The 23,423-nt window shown below is 42.8% G+C and overlaps 1 protein-coding gene across 3 annotated transcripts in view; it reads right to left on the bottom strand.

The window, feature by feature from the left end:
* PAMR1 (peptidase domain containing associated with muscle regeneration 1) overlaps nucleotides 1-22,969 on the bottom strand; it is a 111,673-nt gene extending 88,704 nt beyond the window's left edge. For all 3 annotated transcript variants that reach the window (XM_011940719.1, XM_011940718.1, XM_011940717.1), the window contains exon 1: nucleotides 22,452-22,969. In XM_011940719.1, the coding sequence (XP_011796109.1) occupies nucleotides 22,452-22,524 (73 nt within the window). In that variant the 5' untranslated portion in view covers nucleotides 22,525-22,969. The remainder of the gene's footprint in view (nucleotides 1-22,451) is intronic.
* Nucleotides 22,970-23,423: the final 454 nt, after the last annotated feature.

Raw genomic sequence — 23,423 nt, forward strand, 5'->3', positions numbered from 1 at the left:
AGTCTGATGGGCTTCCCTTTGTAGGTAACCCGACCTTTCTCTCTGGCTGCCCTTAACATTTTTTCCTTCATTTCAACTTTGGTGAATCTGATAATTATGTGTCTTGGAGTTGCTCTTCTCAAGGAGTATCTTTGTGGTGTTCTCTGTGTATTTCCTGAATTTGAATGTTGGCTGGCCTTGCTAGGTTGGGGAAGTTCTCCTGGATAATATCCTGCACAGTGTTTTCCAACTTGGTTCCACTCTCCCCGTCACTTTCAGGTACACCAATGAGACGTAGATTTGGTCTTTTCACATAATCCCATATTTCTTGGAGGCTTTGTTCATTTCTTTTTACTCTTTTTTCTCTAAACTTCTCTTCTCACTTCATTTCATTCATTTGATCTTCAGTCTCTGATAATCTTTCTTCCAGTTGATCGTCGGTTACTGAAGCTTGTGCATTTGTCACGTAGTTCTTGTGTCATGGTTTTCATCCCTATCAGGTCGTTTATGGACTTCTCTGCATTGGTTATTCTAGTTATCCATTTGTCAAATCTCTTTTCAAGGTTTTTAATTTCTTTGCACTGGGTTCATAGTTCCTCCTTAAGCTCTGAGAAGTTTGATGGACTGAAGCCTTCTTCTCTCAGCTCATCAAAGTCATTCTCCATCCAGCTTTGTTTCATTGCTGGCGAGGAGCTGCATTCCTTTGGAGGGGGAAAGGCGCTCTGATTTTTTGAATTTTGAGCTTTTCTGCACTGCTTTTTCCCCATCTTTGTGGTTTTACCTACCTTTGGTCTTTGATGATGGTGATGTACAGATAGGGTTTTGGTGTGGATGTCCTTTCTGTTTGTTAGTTTTCCTTCTAACAGTCAGGACCCTCAGCTGAAGGTCTGTTGGAGTTTGCTTGAGGTCCACTCCAGTTAGGCTACTCCCAGTTAGGCTCTCTCAGTTAGGCTACTCGGGGGTCAGGGACCCACTTGAGCAGGCAGTCTGTCCATTCTCAGATCTCAGCCTCTGTGCTGGGAAAATCACCACTCTATTCAAAGCTGTCAGATAGGGACATTTACATCTGCAGAGGTTTCTGCTGCTTTTTGTTTAGCTATGCCCTGTCCCCAGAGGTGGAGTCTACAGAGGCAGGCAGGCCTCCTTGAGTTACAGTGGCCTCCACCCAGTTCGAGCTTCCTGGAAGCTTTGTTTACCTACTGAAGCCTCAGCAACAGTGGGCACCACTCCCCCAGCCTCACTGCCACTTTGCAGTTATATCTCAAACTGCTGTGCTAGCAATGAGGGAGGCTCTGTGGGTGTGGGACCCTCCGAGTCAGGTGTGGGATATAATCTCCTGGTGTGCCATTTGCTAAGACCCTTGGAAAAGCGCAGTATTAGGGTGGGAGTGACCTGATTTTCCAGGTGTTGCATGTCATGGTTTCCCTTGGCTAGGAAAAGGAATTCCCTTCCCCCTTGTGCTTCCTGGGTGACGTGATGCCTCACCCTGCTTTGGCTCTTGCTCCTTGGGTTGCACCCACTGTCCTGCACTGACTGTCTGACACTCCCCAGTGAGATGAACCCAGTACCTCAGTTGGAAATGCAGAAATCAACCATCTTCTGTGTTGCTCACGCTGGGAGCTGGAGGCTGGAGCTGTTCCTATTCTGGTTGAAGAAATTTTTATATTTCTTTCTTAATTTCTTTATTGACCTATTGGTCATTCATGGGCACACTGTTTAATTTCCATGTATTTATGTATTTTTCAAGGTTCCTCTTGTTATTTATTTCTAGTTTTATTCCACTATAGTCAGAAAAGATAACTGATACAATTTTGACTGTTTTGAATTTGTTGAGAGTTGCTTTAATGCCTAAATATGGTCTATTCTGGAGACTGTTTCATGTTCTGATGAAAATAATGTGCATTCTGTAGCAACTGGGTAAAATCTGCTGGGTAAACGTCAGTTGGGTTCATTTAGTCTACTGTGTAGTTTAACTCCAATGTTTCTTTGTTTTTTGATTGAATGATCTGCCCACTACAGGGAATGGGTTGTTGAAGTACCCTACTGTTATCGTATTGCAGTCTATCTCTCCCTTTAGATATATTAATGTTTTCTTTATACACTTGGGTGCTCTATTGTTGGCTGCATACATTGTTGGGTGTATAGATATTTATAATTGTTATATCCTCTTGCTGAATTGACTTCTTCATATTATATAGTGACCTTCTTTGTCTGTTTTCACAGTATTTAACAGGCATTCTATTTCTATCTGATAGAAGAAGTATGCTACTTCCGTCTGATAGAAGTATAACTATTCTTGCTCTTTTTTTGGTTTCTACTTGCATAGAATTTCTTTTTCCATCCCTTCACATTCATTCTGTATCTGTATAAGTGAGGTGGGTTTCTTGTAGGCAGCATATAAGTGAGCTTTGTTTCCTATCCATTCAGTCATTCTATGTCTTTTAATTTTGCAGAATTGAGCTCATGAAAATTTAGAGTTGTTATTGATAAGTAAGGACCTACTATTGCCATTTTGTGGCGTTCTCTGTTTGTCATGTAACTCATGTCTTCCTTTGTCCTTTTTTACTGTCTTCCTTTGTGGTTAAGGATTATTCTTGGGTGGTATGTTTGAATTCATTGCTTTTTATTTTTAGTGTATCTATTATAGTCTTTTTTTCATTGAGTTACCATGAGGTTTACAAAAATATCTTATAGATATAACAAATTATTTAAACAGATGACAACTTACCTTATATCACTAAAAAAGAACAGGAACAAGGAAAGAAAACAGCCTTTAAAAAATTATACAATTTAATTCCATCACTCCCAAATTTTGACATTTTGTTGTCTCGATTTACATATTTTTACAGTGCCTATTTCTTAACAAGTTGCTGTACTATTATTGTTTTTGACAGATTTGTCTCTTAGGTGTCATACTAGAGTTATGCGTGAATGACCCACCACAATTTTAATATTAGAGTATTCTAGGGTTATCTGTGTATTTAATTTTACCAGTGGGTTTTATGCCTTCAATTTTTTTTTTAATTTTTTTTTTTGCATGTTAGTGTGTTTTCTTTCTTCTTCTTCTTTCAGATTAAAGAACTCCCCTTAGCATTTCTTGTAAGATGGGTCTGGTGGTGGTAATTCTCTCAACTTTTGTTTATCTCAGAAAGACTTTATCTCTCTTTCATATTCAAAGGGTAGATTTGCTGGATGCCATATTCTTGGGTGACAGGATTGGTTTGTTTGTTTGTTTGTTTGTTTTCAGCACTTTGAATATGTTGTCCTCCTCCCTCATGACCTGAGTGGTTTCCATTCAGAAGTCTGTTGTCAGACAAATTGGAGCTCCCTTTATATGTTACTTGCTTCTTTTCTCTTATTGGTTTCAGGGTCCCCTCTTTGTCCTTGACTTTTAAGAATTTGATTAGCATATGCCTTAGGGTAGTCTTATTTGGGTCAAACCTGTTTGGTGTTCTCTGACCTTCCTGCATGTGGATACTTATATCTTTCTCAAGTTTGGAAAGGTTTTTGTTATTTTTTTGGATAAGCTTTCTACTCCTTGCTCTTGCTCAACTCTCTCTTGGATACCAATAATTCTTATTCTTTTGAGGTAATTTTCTATATTGTACAAATAATCTTTGTTCCTTTTCTCCTCTATTTTCAAATAGCCTGACTTTTTTTTCCCTTTTTTTTTTTTTTTTTTTTTTTTTTTTTTTTTTACAGAGTTTTGCTCTTGTTGCCCAGGCTGGAGTGCAATGGTGCAATCTTGGCTTGCCGCAACCTCCACCTCCCAGGTTCAAGCGATTCTCCTGCCTCAGCCTTTCCAAGTAGCTGGGATTATAGGCATGCACCACCAAGCCCGGCTAATTTTGTATTTTTAGTAGAGATGGGGTTTCTCCATGTGAGTCAGGCTTGTCTTGAACTCCCGACTTCAGGTGATCTGCCCACCTCGGCCTCCCAAAGCACTGGGATTACAGGTGTGAGCCACCATGCCTGGCCTCAAATAGCCCGACTTCAAAGTCACTGATTCTTTCCTCTGCATGATCCATTCTGCTGTTGAAAGCTTCAAATAAATTTTTCAGTTCAGTAGATGTATTTCTCAGTTCCAAGATTTGTTTGGTTTGTTATTATTTAATCTCTTTGTGAAATTTTTCTGATAAATTTCTGAATTAATAGTCTGTGTTATCTTAGAAATCACTGAGATTCTCTAAAACTGCTATTTTAAATGACTGGTCAGAGTCCACATATTGCCATCTCATTAGGGTCAGTCACTGTTCCTTGTTTTGTCCGTTTGGTGAAGTCATGGTTCCCTGTTTGCTGTTGTTTTTTGTGGATGCACATCTTTGTTTTTGCATTGAAGGATTATTTATTTTAGTCTTCTCTGTATGCCTTATTTTTTATCAGGTATGTTTGCTTAGAGATTCTTTGTAATTTACCTATTGAAATCTTTTTTTTTTTTTTTTCCTTCCTGCTGAGTTGCTGCTTTTTTTGGGCAGTAGATGGTGTCTTAAGCCCAGATTTACCTTGGCTCTAGTAAACAAACAGAACACTGCCTGTTCCAAATTGGAGAATTCCCAAAAGGAATACCCCAGTAGTTTTGAAAGGCTGGCTAGGAGTTCATGCCTGGGGAACTTGTAGATGTACCTCCTGCAGCAGAGTGCCACTGAATCACCACTCTGATTTGGTGTTTCTTTTGGCTGAGTTGAAGAGCAGAGTTTCCAGGGCTGTGGATGGTAGTCCTTTCTCTGGCTTATCTATGGCTGTTGCCAGGGATATTTTTCCCTTGAGGTACTTACAATGCTTCCTGTGCACTTTGAGGCAGGAAACGATCTCTTGTCAAAGAACCCAAGATGGTGGGGAAGCTGGTTATCTGCCTCAATATCAGTTTTTCCAGTGTAGAAATCATGAGTCAGAAGAAAATTTTCAACATGCCTCATGCTGGGAAGACTGTGGAGAGGGACATTATCGATAAAGAAGTTCAATTCTCTTACCATCTGCTCGGAGTTTTTTCAATTCTCTGTAGCCCTTGAAACTCAGTTATCCTCATATTTGAGTTCTGGGGCTTTGCTGCTGAAAATCTCAGTGCTATATACTTATTTTTGGTTTTGTGTCAGAAGAGTGAATCTAGCTTGCTTCTATGCCACCATTTTGGAAACAGGAACCTCCATTATAATCTTTTTTTTTTAACTTTTATTCAGGTTCAGGGGTACACGCACAGCTTTTTTATGTAGGTAAACTATGTATCATGCGGGTTTGATGTACAGATTATTTCATCACCCAGGTAATAAGCATAGTACCTAAGGGATATTTTTTTATGCTCATTCTCCTCCCGCCCTCCATCTGCAAGTAGGCCCCAGTGTCTTTTGTTCCCTTGTTTGTATCCATGTGTACTCAGTGTTTAACTCCCACTTATAAGTGAGAACATGCAGTGTTTGGTTTTCTGTTCTTGTGTTAGTTGACTTAGGATAGTGTCCTCCAGCTCCGTCCACATGGTTGTGAAGGACATTATATCATTTTTATGGCTGTGTAGTATTCCATAGTGTATATTTACCACATTTTCTTTAACCAGTCTACCACTGATGGGCATTTAGGTTGACTCCATGTCTTTGCTATTATGAATAGTGCCCTCTATTATAAACTTACGAGAACACCATTGTATATGCAGTCTTTCATTGACCAAAATGTCATTAAATAGCACATGACTATATTTGCAAAAATAAAACCAGTTCCCAGCAATATGGAGATGATGGTTTGGATGATTTTGTAACTTTCCTCCTTCCCCTCTGGTTTGATAAATCCACTATCCCTCTTTCTCTCCCAGCTTGAACAGAGACAGAAAAGTACCCCAAAAAATGGATGTGTAAGAAATAGATACATGAAATATATTTTGAGAAATTTTCAAGTTAACCAGCTAAAGACATTTTAAAATGCAATAAATAGACAACATCTTGTTGCTTGCATTTTTTTCCTCCATTTATCAGAATTACATTTGTGGAAAGGTCACATTGGCCATTTGGCTTCAGCTGTACAAATTTCAGGGAATTTCAATGTGGTGCTAAGGGCCAGTTCCCAAACTAGGATTTAGAGCAATATCAACAGCAATAGAAATTATTGAATGTTTTCTTATATGTATGCTAAAGCAATTTAACATTATTTTAGCTAAAATGTTTTTAAATTCTTAATACAATTTAATCTTCAAAATGATCTAGTTAAGTTGCTAACAAATTTTATTTTAAATTAGTATTATTTAACCCAACTCCTTCACTTTACCAGTGAAGGGTGAAGTAGGGAAGAGTTGGTCTTATTTATTGAAACAAAGAGAAATACCAAATAATCTTTTTTTAGAGAATTAATTCTGGGAGAAAAGACGGGTCCACAGAATTCCAGGGGTAGGGAGAGGGGCAGTGAACAAGCCTGCTACTTAGGGGGTAAGAGCTGGCCAACTTGTAGTTTTACCAGCTGCTGGAATTGGGCAAACTTTACTTTGCTTTTCACATTTAAAGGCAAAGCCTTATGAAAGCTGCAAATAAATTTTACCTTGTCAGTGCTTCCCAATGAATAAGCACAAAGAAAACACAAAGAACTCATAGACTCCACACTGGGATAAACCAAGGCACTGAGAAAGCAAGCATATGCCCATGATCACACAGCAAAATCAAGCTTAGGGAGTTCTGGGTGCTACATGCATTCATTCATCACTAGCTCTTCCATTGAATAAAATACTTTTATCTTTATAAAACACTTAAGCCTTCATTTTTAGAGCAATTTTAGGTTCACAGCAAAATTGAGAGGAAGGTATAGAAATTCCCCACATACTCTTTCTCCCACAATTGCACAGCCTCTCCATTATCAACATCCCCACTAGAGTTGTGCATTTGTTACAACTGATGAAGCTACATGGACTCATCATTATCACTGGAGCCCGCAGTTTACATTAGGGTTCACTCTTGGTCTTGTACATTCTGTGGGTTTGGACAAATGTATAATGCCACGTACTCACCATTAGAGTATCCTACAGAGCGGTTTTACTGCCCTAAGAATTCTCTGTGCTCTGCCTAATCATCCCTGCACAACCCTCCCCGCATCCCCCCCCCAAAAAAAGTACACTTTTTATTCCCCCCCCAAAAAAAGTTCCTTGTGAAAATCTTTGGAAAATGAAGGAAAGTCTAAATAAGGAAATTAAAGGTATTCAAAATAATGTCAACATTTTGATGTCTATCCTTCAAGTCATGTGTTCAATGGGCATATATATCCACATGTAGGCATTAATAAATGTATAAACATAGAGTCTTCTTACCTCTCAAAATTGTTTTATTTTATAAGCCGCTTTTTTTTTCTTGTATCATGAACATTTTCTCTTGGCATTGAATAGTCTTTACAAGAAATTTTAAATTGCTGCATAATTATTCTATGTGTGCAAGTGCTCCCCTGATCCCCTCTCTAAAATCAGGGTAAAAAGAATTAACAGAGTTGCAAAGTATTTTGGCATCATAAGTCCAAACACTTCTCTCAACTTCCATGGCTATGGGCAGCCATACTGGTATCTCCTATCTAAAGTGAGAAGTCCAGTTATATTAGTCCCGCCCTATTTCTTCCAGAATTCACTTTGGCAAACATAAGACATTTAACCTCTCGGTCCTGTTTTATCAATGAGAATAGCAAGTCAATGAAAACAATGCTGACCAATTGGCACAGGTTCAGCTTTCATATATTTGGTGAACAAATGAATGAATGAGTGAGTGAAAGAAAGCTGTCATCATCATCATCATCATCATCATCATCATCTTGCACAGCCTCTCACCAGGCTGACAAAATGTGCTTTACGACTGTCCAATACTGGTCTGTTTCTACTGCTGACAAATGGAAAAGCATGTAATCCCTCAAACAGCAGGGGCTTAGCTGTGCAGAAGGACAGGAGCAGCAAATGTGCCCCTCAGGCATAGTCTGCAAGTGCAATGTCTTCAACATTATATTTTAAGAAAACATGTTGCCATGATGGCTGTTAAAGTCAACCTGAAAAGACTCTGAGGATTCTGTATGAATATAAAGGTCAGGCTGTTCCAGACCGGATGGAAACATCAGATGTCAGACTAAAGGCCCTGGCCAAGACCACCCTCGAAGGTGGCAAAGAAAGACACTTTTGTCACGTGCCTGCTCCTCTTCCTTGATGTGAAAACCTACCTTTGAGTCCACCAAAAACCCCACAGCTCTCCCTTCTTACCACATTTAATTAAAATTTCTACTGAGGTTTTATTTTTACCGTCTGCGTTCTATAAACCTTCTGAGACCAGAGGGAGAAAAAAGGACATAGGAATCAGAGAGAGATACAACTAGGCAGCTTGGGCTCCTCACCCATCCCTACTCACTGCCTCCTCATCTTGTGCTATCTGAATCTCTGGTATTGATGTCTAAACAGCACACAACATTCCTAACCACTGGAGGATCTGACCACTGGCTCCATGGGGCTGATGACACCGACAAGGCCAGGCAGGAACCACGAGACTGTGAGTCAGAGGGTTGCTTGCTGGGGCCCTTGGTGATTCTATCCCTCCCCTGAGCTTTTGACAGCCAACCAGTCACCAAGTGACCCTCTGTCCATCCTGGTTGGATCTCAACCTAGGTGACCTCAGTCTTCTCCTTCCTTCTCACAGCTGCTCCTGTTAACAGCATATTGACAGCTGGAGAGTCAAGGCCTTCATCAGCCCCTGTTTGGGTACCAGGAGTGATCAAACTTTCAATGGATTTGCTAGAAATCTGACTTTTGATCATGTACCCTGGGGAAAGGTAAAGGAGTGAAAATGAATGTGTTGCTTCTTTCCTTTCTCACCTTTTATTAAGCACAGTACCTGACACTGAGGCTTTTCATTCATCCTCCTCTACTTCCAGCACCCGCTAAGAATATATATGAGCCCTTGACACATAACGAGCTCATTACATTCTCATAACCACCCTTTGAGGTAGGTTATTTTCTTCATTTAGTAGATAAGGAAAGAGGGTAAATAAATTGCCCCAGGTAACACAGCTTTCAGGTGAAAAGAAAGATCAGAACTCAACTTTTTAGGGACAAAGCCTTGCTCTTTCCAACACAATACATTGGTTCTTGAGAGTTCATGCCTCTGACTTTACAGTTGAAGAAGAAAGCAGCATTGGTGAGTAGAAACATCTAGGAATGAGGCTGCCCAAATTTGAATCCCAGCTCCACCAGTTCCTAGGTGGCCTTGGGAGAGTCACTGAACTTCCTAGTTTTCTCGTCTGTGAAATGTGGGTAATAATAGCACTTCCTCATGGTTGTGATGAGTATACTAAACCTAATAAAAGGAAAATGGTTAGGCTGGGCAGGGTGGTTCATACCTGTAACCCAAGCATTTTTGGAAGACTGAAGCTGGAGGATCTCTTGAGCCCAGGAGTTTGACACCAGCCTGGACAGCATAGCGAGACCCTGTCTTTAAAAATATAAATATTAGCTGGGCATAGTCCCATGTGCCTGTAGTCCCAACTACTCAGGAGGCTGAGGTGAAAGAATCACATGTGCCTGGGAGGTCAAGGCTGCAGTGAGTTGTGATCACACCACTGCACTCCAGCCTGGGTGACAGAGTGAGACCCTGTCTAAAAAAAAAATTAAAAATAAAAAGGAAAGCAGTGGCTAGCAGGGTGCTCAGTAAGCACTCAGTGTTACTATCATATTTAAGATCAACAATCATGCTCTGAGTCATATCAGTAGTCTCTTCAGAACAGAACTCTGCTTCCAATGGTGACACCAAAGAAAAGTTTAGGGGAGATATTGCTATACTCTGAAATCACTGAAAATGGTTGATGAATAACCTGTTTCAGATAATAATAGCAAACACCTTCACAGCACTTTCTATATACCAGACACAGTTCTAGGTTGTTCATCTATATCATCTCATTTAATCATTACAACAACCCTAGAGCATAGGGACAATTAACACTTCTATCTTATAGATGAGAAAACTGAGGTTCAGAGGGGTTAAATACTCACAAGTAGTAAGTAGCAGAGACAGAATTCAAATCCAAGTAGGCTGTTTCCAGAGTCAGAGAGCATTAACCATCATGCTGGTCTGGCTCTCAGGTATGTCACTCATCATTCTGAATGGCAACAACAGCAATAAACTTACACGGAGAGCTTGCTCTGAGCCAGACACCATGCTGAGTGCTTTCCGTGTGTTTCTCTGTGTTCTTTCATTTAGTCCTCACAATTGCATTACTATCTTGCATTTTATATATAAAGAAATCAAGGCACAGAAAGATTAAGTGCCTTAATCAAGGTTACACAGTAAGTGGCAGAGCTGGGACTCAGTCTGTGTGCATCAGAAGCCCATGTTCTCATTTACAACACACTCTCCAGACCACCTGTATGGAAACTACCTGTGATGCTTGTTTAAAAGTCTTATTCCTGGACCACAGACCAGAACTCTTCCCTCAGAATCTCTGGAGGTGGGAGCTAAGTCTCTACCTTTCAAATAAGCACATTCCTTTAACAATCATAGCCCTATGATGCTTCTTTTACTATTTCCAGGAGAATGTGTTACCAAGAAAGGTACCTTCCCTCCAGTCCATGTAAAGATGGACTTATCTGAAGATGAAGGATAATAACCCTGACTTCTTAGTGGCCTTGAAAGGGATTCTCACCTTCTGGGCTATACTCTGGACCCACATCCATGGAACCTGCCCCTCCTTTATGCTGCCGGACAACCATGGACAAGACAGCTTGCCACAGCATTTCCCCAAAGCTTCAAGAGGATGGAGGCACAGGGATGAGATTGTTGATGTCACTGAAGTTGAAAAAACACAATGAGCATAAAGGGTTTTTGAAGAAAAAAATGTGTATTTGTCAGACATTACCCTTATTCTCTGCAGAATAGAATAAGACACAGATGGCAAGGGAGCAAAGGACGCGAGATGTAATGTCTCCTCCAGGGGCCCACACATACATGGCCTTTTCAAGCAGTCTGTTCAGGTTTATATCATGGCATTCTGGGCTCCACCCACTTGCTTTTGCCTTTCCTGGTCCCTTTTCTCTAATCCCTCTTCCATTTATCTTGCCCCCTGCTGCTTTACTTTAAAAACAGAAATTCTACATCCATATCCAAAGGGAACAAAACCCAAACTCTAGGAGTTTGGAGGAGCCCCCAGTTGCCATTATCCTCAACAACTGTGGTGCTCGAAATCGTTGAAGGACAGCTGCTTCTGGATTATTTCAAATGTTGGAATACGAGCTGAATAGGTCTTATTTTTATTAGCACTGGTTACCGAAAAAAATAATTGAATAATGCATCTAAAAATACTTGGCAGCCAGGTGTGATGGCTCATGCCTGTAATCCTAGAGCTTTGGGAGGCTGAAGTGGGGAATGGCTTGAGGTCAGGAGTTTGAGACCAGCCTGGGCAACATAGCAAACCCAACTCCCAACACGCCCCCCCTGGTTTGTACAAAAAATTTAAAAATTAACTGGGCACAGTGGTACACATCTGTGGTCCCAGCTACTTAGGAGGCTGAGGTGGGAGGATCACTTGAGCCCAGGAGGTCAAGGCTGCAGTGAACCATGATTGTGCCACTGCACTTCAGCCTGGGTGACAGAGCAAGATCCAGTCTCAAAAAGAGATAAATAAAACTTGGCAATACAATTCAGCAAATATTATATCAATTAAAGCACTAGAATGACTACATTAAAAACAATGAAATATAAGCTATACCCTAAAAATTCAATCTCGTTTTCCCAAGACCCAAGAATTCTACAAACTATCCCACCTGTTCCCAGTCTTGCACACTTTAAAATCTTTCTGAGTCAGAATGCATTAGGACTACAGCAGGGGTCTTGATCTGCCATGGTCTACCTCTTTGCCAAAAGCTTCCAGAATTACCGTTACTTTCCTCCTATCCAGATTCCCCTATGCAAAGCCGAAGCCAGATTTTCTGTGTACCAAAGGCAGCTGGCCAACAACAGATGTCAAGTGTAGAAAAATGTTGAGCCAGGGTGATGCATTTGTAATGGTATGTCCAACGGGTCCCAAAACCCTGAGCTGACAGCAGCTTCAGGCGGGCTAGTCCTTATTATAGTTACCTCCCCCAGCTCTGCAAGCTAGAACAAGATCAAGGGAAACTTCTTTTTGCCTGAGGATTCCTGGCTGGCTCTAAACTTGAATTATAACAGGTGGATGGTCATGAGCAACGCCTCATCTGCAGACTTTTAAGGGGGCCTCAGTGTTTGGAGTGGAACATCATTAGCCCAGAACCACCTGTTCTATAAGATATTATCCCTCATGTGCCTACAAGAACCTGCCACCAGCCCTATTTCAAACACAGAGAAATGAAGCCATGGCATGTGAAAGGCATTTCTCCTAAGGCTGGAAGGTGGATGCATATTAAAACCAAGGAGAGCAAGTGTCAACAGATAGATATATGACAAGTCTTTTGGGATTCTTTTTTTCTCTCTCTCTGACAGAGTCACAGATGAGTAGAATGGGACTTTGGCCTGAAAAAGGGAGCTTCAAGAGGATCATATAAGTTTCATCAAACTATAGATGAAAACACCCAGTATCATTCCTTCTCAATTCCTTGTGAAACTTGCGTTAGTGGGAACAGTATGAGAAGGAAAGGGAAGAGTATGTGACAACTTTAATTTCTCAAGTCTTCCCATTTTGCCAGGCACTACGCTAAGTATGCTAAATGGATTATCTCATTTAATACCTGCAGTCAACCCATGATATAGACAATTATCCTCAGTCTGCAGATTGGAAGGTGATAGGGCCACATCAGTGAGGGGAAGTAACTTGCTGAATAAAACTAGCCATAAAAGACAGAGCCAGGATTCAAACCCTGATCAGTGTTTCAAACCACAATGCTTTATACCCCATGCATGTGCACATACATACATACACACACAGAAATATGCACCTCTTATGCCTACTTTTATTATTCTGTGTGCATGCACATGTAAGCGTATATCCATTTCAAGAAATCTGTATCAAAGATGAATTCGGTATATATTCAGTGGGAGCTGAGAAGATTATAGCTTCCCAGAATCCACCTAGGCAAGATGCCCTTTAAAGGAGCAGCTGGTTTCATTCCTCATCCATTGTCACTGCAGTCATCCTGTCTGAAACAAGTCCGGGCAGAGAGAGAAGGCACACAATGCTAGGGCCAAGGGAAAAACTACGTTGCGTGACAACAAGAACAATATTTAGCAAAGGCAGGAATAAAGTAGGTCCCACAAACAACAAACAAGGGGTCAATGAACAGCTCAAATCCGTAGGCTGTCTCTATGGGATACAGCCCCAGTGTAAACAGACAGACCACTTTCAGGTTGTGCAAATCAGGGTCACAGTGACTGGGCTCTATCAGAACTGGCAAATACAGGAGTAATTTTGACCACAAATTGGACCACAATTCTTACTTTACATTGTAGTCAAATGTTAGGTAGTCGATGATGATCTAATAAAATATCAATCAGGTAGAAACAGTGACAATGCAGGGGGCAGCTCAAACAAATAATCGCAAGGGATTGAAGAAGCCCCTGGGGGAGGGGAGGGGAAAAAAGAGGCGGGGGAGGGGAGTGATTAGACCCTAGATTCAATGTCCCAGGGATTAGAAGGATGCGCAAATATTCTGTGTAGACTGATGATAATTGTATCTGACATGATACATCTAGCTGGGAAGTCAAGTCACAGCTCTTCTCACTCCCCCAGACTGCCACATCATCAGGCGTGCTAATAAATGAGATTCACACCTCAGTTTGCCAAGTCATCCCAGACCACTCACATTACTACAAGCACCTGGAATACAGGAAATGAGTTTTCTCCACAGCCCAAATCAATTAGTGCTGGCGAGAACCTTTCTTATAGGAACATGGATGTGCCATCATCTCCATAGCCCTTTCAACATCTCAGCAAATGTTAAGTGATGAGGACATCAGACTTCCTACCCATACCTCAGCAAAAGTCTGAAGAGAGGCCCATGATTCTTAGACTTTCAAAGTCCCTTTTTACCCTTTCTTCTGTAATGGCGAGATATTCTTCCATGTTTTATGCCTTATGGGCAAGAGATCAGAGTTTTCCAAACTGTATTTCATGAAGTACTAACTCCACTGGATGGTATAAGGTAAAAAGACAAAAAGAGGCTCTGTGGCCAAACAACTTTGTGAAATGTTTCACTATAAAAATGAATTATAGCTTTCTTTACTGCAGGACTCTGCAGAGTCTATAATCTCCAAATCCCCCAGACTTATTTCATCATAACATCCTGGATTCTGTTTACTTTTGCTGAATATCTCCCAGGATTAGCATTTCCTGAAACCCACTTTGGGAAATGCCAAGTTGAACCATAAGTTCTCTCAGTAGATTGCAAGTGCCTTCAGAAAAAGGACTTTGTCCTATTCATCTTGATATCCCCAACACCTATAACCATGACTGGCACCTGATAGGGGCTTGATAAGGATTACTGAATAAATACATGAATATGGACATGGGAGCATGTGTGATTCCCAGCGCAAACGCTATTTGTGACAAAGACTGACGTTAGAATCTTCTCTTGCTGTGACTTTTCAGAGTCTCTATTGTACAGAAAGAGGAATCCACTGGGTCCATTAGTGAATATTTTTGTTGACTACAATTTGTATCTCATTTCCATGAGGGCTTGAGATACTTACCCATTGTATTCTACCAGTGGATTGGCCAGAGAATCAGGCTTGCCCAAAAGGGAGGCTGAACACCATTGAGAAGCAGGCAGTTAACCCCCTGGGAGGCAAAAAGCCAGAACAAAAAGTGTTGTAACAAGGATTTTTTACCACCAGCCATGTCCTCCCTTCTGCTTGTATCCAAGTAAACAAAGGTAGGTTGGAAATTATAGGAGTAGATGATACCAGGTAGAAGCTAAGCCCAGGCACCTTGTCCTAGGACATTTCAGGTGTTCTCCATCATTCTCGTTAACTTCTAAGGAGGGATCCTATGGTGGATGCAAAAGTCTAAAGGGAAGCCCATGTTTCTTAGACTTTCAAATTCCCTTCTTACTCTTTCCTCTTTAATGGTGAGATATTATTCCATGTCTTATGCCTTACGGACGAGAGATCAGAGTTTTCCAAACTGTATTCCATGGAGCACTAATTCTGCTGTATAGTGTAAGGAAAAAAGACAAAATGAGGCTCTGTGGTCAAACAACTTGAGGTGATCAGTTAATTCTCTGATCACCTCAAGTTGTTTGACCACAGAGCTTCATTTTGTCTTATTCCCTTATACCATCCAGTAGAATTATAAAGTAAATAGAAGTGCAACTGGATTTGAAAAACACTGACGCTTTAGTTTCTTGGAATCATCAAACAATTCATTTGATTTCAAGCAAACCAACCCAGCATCCCCTCTCCATCTAGTGGTTTTTCATTAAGCCAGCTGGAATTTTTTTCAACCCACCATAAATTCAGTGCGTGAGGACAATTGCTGTGTCTCCCCCGAGCTAAAGTTAGCTAAATGTGTTCCTCACTCTGTTCTGGCAGCAACAGCCTGGTTTTCCAATCATCAAGTCAACTGACCAGACTTCTACTTACAGGGATACTTGCTGCCAAACCACTAATTCAACCCTCTGAGACAGCCAGAACTTCAGAGAAAGCGATGATAAAGATGCCCAGACTGCAGAAATAAAGGCATTTATCCAACACCAGAGACAGAAGAGTGACAGAAATAGTAGTCTTCATAGCTGCCCAGCCAAGGGGGCCACTTCCTTAAATAGCTGATGTAAGATCCAGGACATTGATATCTGGTAGATAGTAGATCCTCATTCAAAGTTGAGATGAATTGGTTAAAACCCATTTTAGGATTAGAGTAAAAGGGATTGAGTCTCCATCCCCTGCAATATTCATCAACTATGTTTTGCCAAAAAAGAAGGGAGAAAAGTGCTCCCCCTTATCCATTCCAGGTCTGCTCCTCCCATCCCATAGCTTAAGAGTTTACACAGAACACATCCATAAAGGAGCAGACGTACACAATGTCAGGGCCACGCTGGAAGTAAATGGTCTCTTTCGCAATTCTGTTCCTCTGCAAACAGACATGTGATTTGGATGATAAAAATTTACCATGGGACAAAGAAATTCTCACCTCTCATATCTACTGAGGGCAAGGTACATGACACCGTGGACAACTATCCCAGAAACTGGTTGGACTTTCGGTCTGCCTGGCACCCCTGTTTCTTCTAGGGAACGGCTCCTCTTGAGTTCCATGTGGTGCTACTGGGGCTGCTGATGCCTCTGTTTTTTCCTGCATTCACTCCACAGAGGTGAGCACATGACTTGACGCAGGCCAATCTGGGCACATGGGATGTTCCAGGGATAATCAGACTCCTTTACTAACACCATGATTTTTTATCATTTGGCCAAAATATAGCCAGCAGATCTGCCACCGTTGGACCTACTGCTTACTGTGGTGGTGTTGTGTCGTATTTCAGGGCATGCCTTATGGAGTCAGACTGGATTCAAAAACACGGATATCCAGTTATATGACCCGGGCAGGTACTGAAACCCTTTGCCTAAGCTCCTTTGTATGTGAAGTGGGGCAAACAATAGTACTTACCTCCTAGGTTTGTGGTGAGGATTAAGTAAATATATAAGAAGCATATAGGGGAGTGCCTAGTGTTTACCACAAACTCAATAAATTATTTGGATAACCAAATTTGGGATTCATTTCCTTAGGTATGCTAGGATGGAAGCCTCCTCAAAGGTGTTTCCCCCATCGATGATTCTATCATCAAGGGTAAAGATGCCCTGATGTGCAACTCCTATTTACTCCACTCATCCCACATGGGCTCTGAGTCTGTCTCACAGACAATTACAACCAAGAAAAAGGGGTAGAGTTGAGTAGGGGGTAGCAGTCACACTGATTCAGAGAGGAGTATCTCCAGCCAACTCCAATTCTCTGCCTTCCTTGAGTGGTTCTGTGTATAGGTATGAGGTCTGGTGTGTCCTGAATTTTTTACTTCTTTCTCTTCATTTTAATCTAAAGCTCTTGCCCAGGTGTTGAGATGACTGACACAGAATTCCTTAAACATAGACCAGGCTTGGAATCTAATAGAGTTTCTGCCACTGATCTGGTAGCTTTCAGTTTTCCAGCTGGCCTCTGGGTTCTCTGCCCTGGAATTCAGGAACTGGAAAATGTAAACATTGCATTTCCCTTGTCTTTAAAATAAGAGGGGAGGGAGGCTGGGCTCTTGTTAAAATATCCACAAAGTGAGGAGGACAGCTCCTCCCCCATGAGCGGGGAATAGGGCACAACCTTCCCTCATTTATCATGGAAATGACACTTTTCTCAATTTGCTTACACCCCAAATCAACTGCAGCTTCTAGAGCTGATCTCAGGGGAGGCAGGTAGAGAAGTTTTATTTTGCATCAGGATTGGCCACCCCAGTGGGGCAGATGGAAATAATTTTCAGACTTAAGACCTGTCATTAGGTCCCAGGCACCATTATCTTGGCCATTTCTGTCTAGCCAGTATAACCCAGATGTGGATAATATATATTTTTTTTTTTTTTGAGGCGGAGTCTCGCTCTGTCCCCCGAACTGGAGTGCAGTGGCCGGATCTCAGCTCACTGCAAGCTCCGCCTCCCGGGTTTATGCCATTCTCCTGCCTCAGCCTCCCGAGTAGCTGGGACTACAGGCGCCCGCCACCTCGCCCGGCTAGTTTTTGTATTTTTAGTAGAGACGGGGTTTCACCGTGTTAGCCAGGATGGTCTGGATCTCCTGACCTCGTGATCCGCCCGTCTCGGCCTCCCAAAGTGCTGGGATTACAGGCTTGAGCCACCGCGCCCGGCCCAGATGTGGATAATATTAAGTCAAACCCATGGTCCCTGCCAGTGGCATTCTAAAGCCCTCCCTGAGACTTCTGCATATTCCTGAGGGACTTACACACTCTAGGTCACCTCTGCTTCTGGGCTCCCATGTCTAAGGTACCTTGTTCACAGGTAATTGACCCAGATATAACACCCAGCCCTGTCTTCAGTTTCCACTGAAAGCTCATGCTCAAGGGCATTTATGAAAGTAAAACATTTTACCAATGAGTTAGAGGTCACAGAGATAGGTAAGATTATGTTCCATGAAATATACAGATTAAAATATGTTAGGCACCGATAAAGTCTGATGTACCAGATGCTCTGAAAAATCCTGTTGGCCAATTAGTCCTCAGCAGCTTAACTCCCTTGTTTCCCTCCATTCACCATCCAGCCTTCCACCTTCTCCCTCTTATTCCCTCTTCCTGCCCCATCCCTCTCAGAAATGGGAGGTCAGAACTTCAAATGCTAGTAGGGATTCGCAGGTATCAAACATATGGGTTGAGAGGTGGGGTGTCAGACCCTAGAGAGGATCCAGCCTAACTCAAGACATTCAGGTTCAAAATACTCTGAAGCACTTATGTCCTACTAAATACCTTCTGCAGGTCTTTTGGCTCCAAAGGCTGCCAGTTTGTGGTCTATCAGCATAGTCTCCCTCTTTGCCACAGCCAGCCAAGACGCAGCAACAATGCCACTAAAACAGGAGCTAGCAAGGGCTCTCTCTTCCCTGCTTCATGTGCATCCTGAAACCTTAACAAAGTTAGATGTCCATCAGCATAATCAGTCCATATGCTGGATGTGTGAATGGAAGTCCTCCAGGTAACAGGAGAACTTGGGTTCAGAAACTAGACAGCCTGAGCTCACCCTGGGCTCCACTAATCTGCTAGTGTAGTCATTTATTTATTTATTGTGGAAAAATACATATAACAAAAAATTACCTTTCAAATAGTTTTTTTGTTTGGTTGGTTGGTTGAGTTTTTTGTTTGTTTGTTTGTTTGAGACAGAGTCTCACTCTGTTGCCCAGGCTGGAGAGCAGTGGTGCAATCTCGGCTCACTGCAAGCTCCACCTCCCGAGTTCACGCCATTCTCCTGCCTCAGCCTCCCGAGTAGCTGGGACTACAAGCGCCCACCACCATGCCCAGCTAATGTTTTGTATTTTTAGTAGAGATAGGGTTTCACACTGTGTTAGCCAGGATGGTCTTGATCTCCTGACCTCACCCACCCGCCTTGGCCTCCCAAAGTGCTGGGATTACAGGCGTGAGCCACCACGCCCGGCCTCAAATCGTTTTTAAGTGCATGGTTCAGTGGCATAAATACATTCATACTATTGTGCAACCATCACCACCATCTATCTCCAGAACTTTTCACTACTCCACATTGAAACTCTGTACCCATCAAATAATAACTCCCATCCCACCTTCTCCTGGCCCCCGGCAATTACCATCCCACTTTCTGTCTACATGACTTTGACTATTCTAAGTATCTCACGTAAGTGGAATGACAGAACATTTGTCTTTTTGTGTCTGGCTTCTTTCACTTAGCATAAGGTCTTAAAGTTCATCTGTGTTATAGCATGTATCAGAAGATCCTTTATTTTTAAGGCTGAATAATATTCCATTGTAGGTGTAAACTGCATCCTGTTTACCAATGGACATTTGGGTTGTTTCCATCTTTTGGCTATTGGGAAGAATGCTGCTATGAACGTTGATGTAAAAATATCTAATCAAGTCCCTGCTTTCAGTTATTTTGTGTATATACCCAGAAATTGAATTGCTAGATCAAATGGTAATTCTATGTTCAATTTTTGGGGGAACCATGCCTGTGTATCCTTAAACCTCTGTGTATCATAGAACCTCTCTGAACCTCATCTGTAAAACAGGGATAATAATAGTAATGCCATTTCAGGGTGGTCTGAGAATTAATGCACATAAAGCCTTTGGCTCAAAGACTGGACACATTAATAAATGTTCACTAAGTGTTTGCTTGATGTTTAATCTCTTCTTCCTCTGAATTGAGGGACTCATACTAAAATAATCTCTAAAGTCATTCTCAGCTCCTAAACTCCATGATCCCATCATTAAATTATTTTCCTGTTGGGGATGCCAGGAGCTCTCAGAGTATATATTAGGGGAACACCCTCTTCATGATCCCCATAAAAATCCACCCCTGCCAAGAAGGCCCAATTTTCCTAGCTTTCTCCTGGGAATTTGCCAACACATCCCAGTGTAATCTAACATCTAATTTTTCTTGACACGCCTCCGTTGCTTTCTTTCCACGTTTCCTTTCTTAGCTGGTTTTTCCTGCCCACTGAATATCTGCACTTCAAATTATCTTCCCTGGTTGCATTTATGTTCATTCCCCACAAGTTGGTGTCTGTTGGAAGCAACACTTATGAAGTTCTCCAGATTAAGTTTTTATTCCCAAGAGTCCCATATTTTAAATGAGGTTTTCCTCTTCAGCAGAATCACACTGGCAGAGCTACTGCAATTTGGTGAAGTCAGTGGAGTTTGGGCTTCTCCCTCTCTTCTGTTTATGTTGGGTTATCACTTGGCCTCATGTTTGGATTCTCATCCTCCCAACATGTATCACATGCCGGTGAGCAACAACGCTCTCCCGTACCATCCCCGTGGATGTTTATAATTCAGCAAATACTCTTTTTAGAAAAGTTAATTAAAGGAATATGCTTCCAAGTTTTTCTTGACTGGGGCCAGATTCAGCATCCCAGCAGGGAGTGGACTCCCTTCACTGCTTGAAGAAATATTTTCCTTCTCCACGCGATTCCTCTGTCTTCCCTCGAAATGTGAGTAAAACATTCAAGAACTAAAATATCCTCGCTAAATACATGAAGCTGTGCTCTGGTTCAGGCAGCAGTTTAGCCACCAACAAACTGTGCATCCTCCCTGAAGCTTTTTCACAGCCAAAGGTAAAAGAGGTTCTCAGGTCAGAAATAAGTGGATTTTTCAGATTCTGGGCTAGGAAAAAGAGGCAGCTCAGGTGTTTTTATTTTTATTTTTTTAAAACTTTTATGACTTTGAAGAGCCTCACCTGTCATGTAATAAAAAAGGAAGCAGGGGAACACTGATGTAACCCTGAGGAATCGAATCCACTGTGCCCTGGCACTCTGAGAAGAACCAGGTCCTCTGGAGCTGGTCCACTGACACCATGCCCAAAGGCCAAGATGAAGTAGGGATGTGCCTTAATGCAAAGTCACCCACTTACCCTTGGTGTAAGGATTGCCAGCCCTTACGAAGGGCTCCTTCTTCCTTTATTATTGTCTTTGAGCTGCTCCAGACACCATGGAGGCAAAATTCAAATGAAACACTCACCATCTCTATTGTAAATCATTAAGGAACATCCTACCTGGGCAGGCAGGCTCTAGGTAGATGGAAAGTTTGACCAAAATGAAGGGCAGGGGGGGTTTGTGTATCTCAGTTTTTTGCTGATCATGAAGGGATGTGCCCATGGCTGAGTTTCCCTTCTATACAGGCTATTGCATTTAGCATCCTCCCCACCCCACCTGGCCTGTTTCATTCTCAGGCATTTGCCAGCTACTTGCCGCGGCAGAGCACCCAGCTCTCACGTAGAGTTCAGGTGACAGATAACCAGCACAGAAGGGAAGCAGCGAAGGCTCACACATAGCCTGCCCCTATTCAGAGCTGCCCCATTTGGTCATATCTGTACATCTCAGCCTGCCCTTACCTCATGAGGTCTCACCTTACCCCTGGGCTATAGAAGGACAGATGTTCCTATGATGTTCCCATTTCCCTGCCTGCCAGCAAGCGGGCTGTTATAAGACAAGCCTGCCATTCCCTCGCTTCTGCCCTTAGCTGGATCTCCGTGTCATGTACCAGCCTCATTTGTCCCCAGAAGCCCATTTGACCTGGGGATTGTGGCTTAGAAAATGACATATGAAAACCAAAGAAGCCAGAGCTCCTTCAAAACAAACCCTGTGCATCCCCAGAAACAATCTGCACTTTTAACCTTGGCTTTTTTCTTCTTTCTCACTCTCATCAGAAAGGGAGTGTGTCTACATATGCTGAGTGAGTCAATCTCCTGTGCTTGGATATGCTCTGAAGGGGTATGGCTGTAGGATTTCGTGAAGCAACATTCACCAGAACACCAAGCAAGCCCTGCTTGCTCTTTCTTTCCTTTCTTTTCTTTTCTTTTCTTCTTTCTTTCTTTTTTTTTCTCTCTCTCTCCCCCTTTCTCTCTCTCTCTCTCCTTCCTTCCTTCTCTCTCTCTTTCCTTTTCTTTCTTTTTCTTTCCCTCTCTTCTTTCTTTCCTGCTCACCTCTGAGGGAGCCCTTTCCAAGGGAAACTTAGCTTTTGCAAGTCAGAGCAGGCAACTCAGAATTGACTCCCTAAGGCAATTTGGTACTTTTAAAATGCTAAAAAGAGCTAATAAAATAAGAGCTGGTCCCCTTTCCTGAGACAGTTCAGGCCCACGATTTGGGATGACAAAACCATGTCACAGTCTCAGGGAGGGCCACAGGAGCTCCAGCACCACCAGCCAAGTCCCCAAGATTATCACTGGAAAAGCACCCCCTTCCTTCCAACCCCCCCACCCCAAACACACACACACCACACCTCCTGAGACTCCCAGTCCTGCTCCCAGGCAGACCCCAGGAGGAAAATGCTCCCTCCTAGGGTGTCCCGGACGCTACTCACAGTACCTCTTGGCAAGGACGAGATGAGAAGAAGCTGAAGAAAAGTGAGCCCCAACTGCGTCCAGCAACCCAGCTCCATCCTTGCCGCGGCTGGTGCCCGAGCGTCTGCTGGGGAGGGAGAGGAGGGACCCAGGGACGCCGGGGGCAGGCGGCTTTTACAGGGACCTCCCCGAGCCCCAGCTGAGCGGGAGCTCGGGTTTCAGCTCGCCAGGCTCTCCCATCTTCATCTGAGGGGAACCACCTTCAACCAGAGCGACGTCAACCCAAACCTCTCCTCTCTGCTGCCTTAACCCTTGCGGGGCCCCAGGAGGTGTGGCCATTCCTGGAGACCGGGGACGGCGGCTGCGAAGGAAGCTGCGGGGCAGGGAAGCCAGCCCAGGTCCAGGTGGGCTCCCAGTGTTGGATGCTGGGAGGAGGGGCCGCAGGACCCTGGGTGGGAGCGAAGGTACACAGGGCTGCGGGAAGCTCAGGTGAGGCCCGGGAGGTCTTCCTAGGGGAGGCTGAGACAGGAACTGGCTGTGCCCGCTCTGACTGCACACGGGGAGCCTGATTAAAAGCCTGGCCTAAAGAGGAGGAGGAGTTGGTGATGGGAGGAGAAAGGGAGCCTTCCTCCACTCCGCACTCAACACCCCTCGTTTATCTCCTTTCCTCTCCGTTTGCTCCAGGTGATTACAGTTTGGAAAGCTTATCTTTTGCAACTATAGGCTACTGGAAAAAGTTTTCCTCTTCCTGTGATCCATGGTGAATTCAGCAACATGAACACAGGCAGGGATGGAGAAGAACACATAAGAACCCTCACTGCCTCCACCGAGAGGGCTCAGTTTAGGTACACGATAGCAAGTGACATCTCGAAGTGAGGAAGAAGGACGTTTTATAAGATAATAGGTTACATTTTTTATAAACTTCTCCGTGCCAGGTACCTTACATGTATTAACTCAACTCTTCGCCACAATAAACCTAGCCTCTGTATTTTACAAT

The sequence above is a fragment of the Colobus angolensis genome, unplaced genomic scaffold (genome assembly GCF_000951035.1).
Source record: "Colobus angolensis palliatus isolate OR3802 unplaced genomic scaffold, Cang.pa_1.0 Scaffold192, whole genome shotgun sequence".
Classification (NCBI taxonomy): Eukaryota; Metazoa; Chordata; class Mammalia; order Primates; family Cercopithecidae; genus Colobus; species Colobus angolensis.